The sequence below is a fragment of the Geospiza fortis genome, unplaced genomic scaffold (assembly GCF_000277835.1).
Source record: "Geospiza fortis unplaced genomic scaffold, GeoFor_1.0 scaffold183, whole genome shotgun sequence".
NCBI classification, from domain to species: domain Eukaryota; kingdom Metazoa; phylum Chordata; class Aves; order Passeriformes; family Thraupidae; genus Geospiza; species Geospiza fortis.
Window position 1 is genome coordinate 1,325,690 of NW_005054447.1, and position 4,250 is coordinate 1,329,939.

Consider the following 4,250-nt stretch of genomic DNA (forward strand, 5'->3'; position numbering starts at 1 on the left):
AAGTCAAAGGAAGGGAGGAAAACTAACAACATGGAAATGAAAGACAAAGTGAATTCTGGTGGCACGTGGCCATGATGTGGGTCTGGGCAGCTGCTGGGACAAGGGTGAACTGCGTGTCCTCAGCTCCAACACATCCCAGGGCCCCAGCAGCTCCACAGGGATGCACCCAGGCATCTCTGCAGGTGCTGCCTGTGGTGGATAACCCTGTGCAGAGATGTCCCTCAGCTCTGCCCTGCTCCAAGCCTGCCCACGCAGAAAACAAACCTCTCTGGAATTGCCAACTTACCTGGGAGTTGGTGACAGAGGAGAGAGACATTTCACAGACTCATTTATTTGCCCCATTAACCATTTTAACGACCTCTCTGCAATAACAATCATTCCCAGGGCTGGCAGAGCAGGTGTTCCAACAATCAGCAGGATTGAGAAGCCCTGGATGGCCGTTATTATTAATGCCCATAATAAAAACATGCCTGGGAGCTGCACACCCCGCGCTCCATTACACCCTGCGGTTTATGGGCTGGCAGCTCCCGCTCCAGGACAGCCCAGGGGAGCAGCAGCTCACCTGGCAGCGTGGGGAACACCAAAGAAAGGCTGTCCAAAACCACCATCTTTCAACTGACCTGTTTTATTGTGTCGTGAAAGACTGCACCTAAAAGCAGGTGCAAGGAGTATCAAACAGCGTGTTTTACCTAGAACATCCGAGCCCGGGCGCTGCCGAGGCCCAGCCTGCCCATTCCCCGCTCAAACTGAAAAGCAGCAGCAACTCAGGCTTCTGTCTGCATTGAACAGCTGGTAAGAAACAAGGTAACCCAGGGGGCAGCTTCCCAAGGGACTGGCAAACAAAAAAAAACCAGGAGACGCATCTAGTGTGTGCTAGGGGCTGGTATGGCAGGAGGGGAAATCAGCTGGCAGCTTTGTCACTTTCCCCGTTCTCAATCAGTTTCCTTTTCTTCTCATCCGTTTTCCTCTTGAAGATGTGGTCTCTGTAGAACTGGAGTTCTTTGATGCTTTCCCTGATGTCATCAAGTGCTCTGAAAGACAATTAAGGAGGGTTTCAAAGAGCCTGGGTACATCTCCAGCTATGCCCACATCCTAATGCTGCTGAAAACTTCCAGGCTGCAGGAAACCAAACTGATGCACAGGGAAGGTGCATCTGTCAGACATGAAAATAACACTCATTGTCTCAGGGAAGCAATAAAAGTCCAGTGGTGCCAACGTGGCAGGGAGTAACTCACAGCTTATTAGTTTATGTCAGCCTGGGCCACAGCTGCTGGAAACCAACAGGGTCTGCAGCACTGGCTGTCAGAAACAATTCCAGCCGAGGGAAGAGACAGGGCTCCAGAGAGCTGCCCAGCTCCAGCCTGGGCACGGGCAGGGCTCAGCTCCCTGCAGCGCAGCACATCAACCACGACTCCAGCCAGGAGCTCTGCGACAGCCAGCCCTCCTCCTCCTCTGTGTGTACCAGAGCCTCCCTGCTGCCCAGCATGGGCACATCAGAGCGGAGCCACAGAGGTTCCCCGGCTCCTTCCCGCTGCCTCTAGGGCACATTCCAAGCTCAGGAAATAGGCAAGAGCAGGACTCTCACCCCCCCCATTCACAGTTCTCAAATTTTTGTGTTTCTGTGACCTCCTCTGCCCAAAAAAAGGGCAGATAACCCCCACTAAGTGCCTGCTTGCATGGTCAACAAACATGCACTTTGAAGAGCAGAGTGAATCAGAGGGGCTGAGGAAACTTCTGGTTCTCTGGATTTTAATAATCCCCTTCCCTACACTATCTAGGCTCTCGACAGAAGAATTCAAACATCTGACGGGGTGCAGAAGCCATCTCCACCTGCATCAGCCACAGGATGCTGGAATTCACAGGGAGCCCCACATCCTGCTCAGGAAGAGCAGAGTTCTCTGCAGGACAAGCCCTGCTCTGTCAGACACAGAGGCACAAAGCTCACCTGTGAGAAGCAGCCTTCTTTGGTGCAAACTCGTATTCCTCTGGATACCAGCGCCTGGGAGCAGAAAAACTGCCACTTAGAAAGAAAACTGGGATTCAAAGGCATGTCTGGTGGCTGCTGTGGGTTTGTTACACTTGGTGAAGGAACCTTGGTTTCACTGACACCCAGAGAAGCCACAGCCCTGTGAGTCCCCCTGCTTGATCTGCAGAGCCCCAGCACCACAAATGGGCATCCCAGGGGTATCTCTCAAACCACTTAACTGGGGCGACATTTACCTGCAAAGTTCCTTGACAGTGCTCACATCAATGATCCTGTAATGAAGGTGCCTCATGAACTGTGGCATGTATTTGTCAAGGAATTTCTTATCTGCATGAACAGAGTTACCTACAAAGACACAAACAAGATGTTTCTTCAAACAGAAGAAAACAGAGCAACATGGAAACGAGCAGCAGACGGAGCGAGCTGGGAGAGATCACAGGGGAAGAAAAGCCATTCACAAGCAGCTCATTTATCCCATTTTCTAGCAAATATGATTGTAAAGGTTTGTCAGATTTTCATTGCAGGATCACACGGGGTTTAATACTAATACCTCTAGTAATTCCTCAGTTACTACTCCCACAATTTGTGTCACGCAGATAAATATCGAAGAATTATGCCATTATCGGGTTTTTTGCCAAGTGAAAGTGGCCATTGGTATTAATCCCACTCAGCACCTGTCCCAAGATCATGTACAAAATTCTGAAAGCAGTTCTGGGTAACAGGACACCTGGAAGATCCTTATTCAGCCTTTGGCTGGATAGCCAGGGAGGAAGAGACACAGCACAGAACAGGAACCCACCCCTGCCCCACGTGCTGGGAGTGCAGGATGGATGATGTGCTGCAGTGCAGAAAGAAGGAGCCTCACCTGCGAGAGGACAGAGCCCTGGGGGTGTCTGCTGCCGCACGAAGGACAGGAACTCGTACTCTGCCTGCTGCAGCGAGATTTTACTCTCCTTCACAGCCTTAGTAAGGCCAGACTGCAAAAAAGAGCCCAGTCATAAATCAGAAACACCCTGTCACAGACACTGCCAGGAATGCTCCAGTTCTCAAGTAAATGTTTAACTCTGCAGTGAAAGGTCAACCCTTGGAGTGCTGCTTGCTCCCCAGGTGCCTCCTGAACTCTGGATCTCAGTTCTCTGGGGCACCCCCAGCCTCTACTCCCCCCAGGGACCTCCTGCTTGGGAAGGAAAACCAAGGCAGGTCAATAGTCCTGACAGCACTGACCTTCCTGTGTGGTTTGGGACTTTTTCCTTCCCTTTTATTTGATTCCTTTACTCAGAGTTCTTTCCAGTTACCAAGATGTGAAGCGTTGTTTATCCACCTGCACATCCTTGAGGCAGGAGAGCGCTACATCCCTTCACATCCCTGTTCCAGGAGAGGCACTCACCTCCCCAGCAGGGAGCAGCAGCTACCAGTGAACACAAATAAACAGGATCCTGCCTTCAGGGTTCATCAAGATTCCTATAAATCAGGAAAGTTCCTCCCTGGTTTTTTTTTTTCAATAGCTAAATGTCAAATCCTCTCCAAGTGTTCTCAGTGATTTATTTCCATCTGGCTACGCTATATATTTCCACGACTGTGCAGCAAAAATCTACTTGACAGATCCAAGTGGTGGTTAAAAAATTCATTATGTGGCAGCATTTTCATCTATATTCTAATTGCTTCTCTTCTCTTAGTCAATTAAAAATAAGTAGCTCCTCAGGAGCAGCAAGGCTGCATGCTTCCATCTCCAATTCACTCCTGAGCTGAGGCTGAGCCGGAATCCTCGACTGGGGCAGGGAGAAGCACCCATCACAGTAAATTAATATTCATTTCTCAAACTCTTGCTAATTCTTCCCAGGGAGAGCAAGATGCCAAAGGGGGAGGAGAGGGGGGTTATGGATGTCTTAAAACTTCAGCCCTTAATTGAAAACTAACTTGAATTTCAATTCATCATCAGGGACTGGAAAATCCATTTGCTCTCTTGCTGCTGGCAAAGAGGAACCTTTCTTTGGTGGCCCAAAGAACTAAAAATAATCTCTTGCTGCAAAAGTGAAGCTTTCAGTGAAAAAATCCACAAAGCCTACAGGGCTGAGGGGACAGGCAAAAGCCCAGTGTTTACAGGCCTGGAGTCCTGTAAACATGCACCGGAGTCCACAGCAAGAAATCTGCATTTGACTGGCTCTGGACTGTTCTGCACCAATCCTGCACCTGTTCTTATTAAGGCATTCAAGCTTCACCTCCCCACTGGGACTATTTTGAATTATTTTATGCAAGACTTCAGCAG

At 49.6% G+C, this 4,250-nt stretch overlaps 1 protein-coding gene across 1 annotated transcript in view; it reads right to left on the reverse strand.

Moving 5' to 3' along the window:
- Positions 1-609: 609 nt before the first annotated feature.
- Positions 610-4,250, reverse strand: part of REXO2 (RNA exonuclease 2) — a 4,655-nt gene continuing 1,014 nt past the window's right edge. The window contains exons 2-5 of the mRNA XM_005427529.2: positions 2,850-2,961; positions 2,221-2,329; positions 1,946-1,999; positions 610-1,031 (exon numbers count right to left, since the gene is read on the reverse strand). Coding sequence (XP_005427586.1) covers positions 902-1,031; positions 1,946-1,999; positions 2,221-2,329; positions 2,850-2,961 — 405 coding nt within the window. The 3' untranslated portion in view covers positions 610-901. The remainder of the gene's footprint in view (positions 1,032-1,945; positions 2,000-2,220; positions 2,330-2,849; positions 2,962-4,250) is intronic.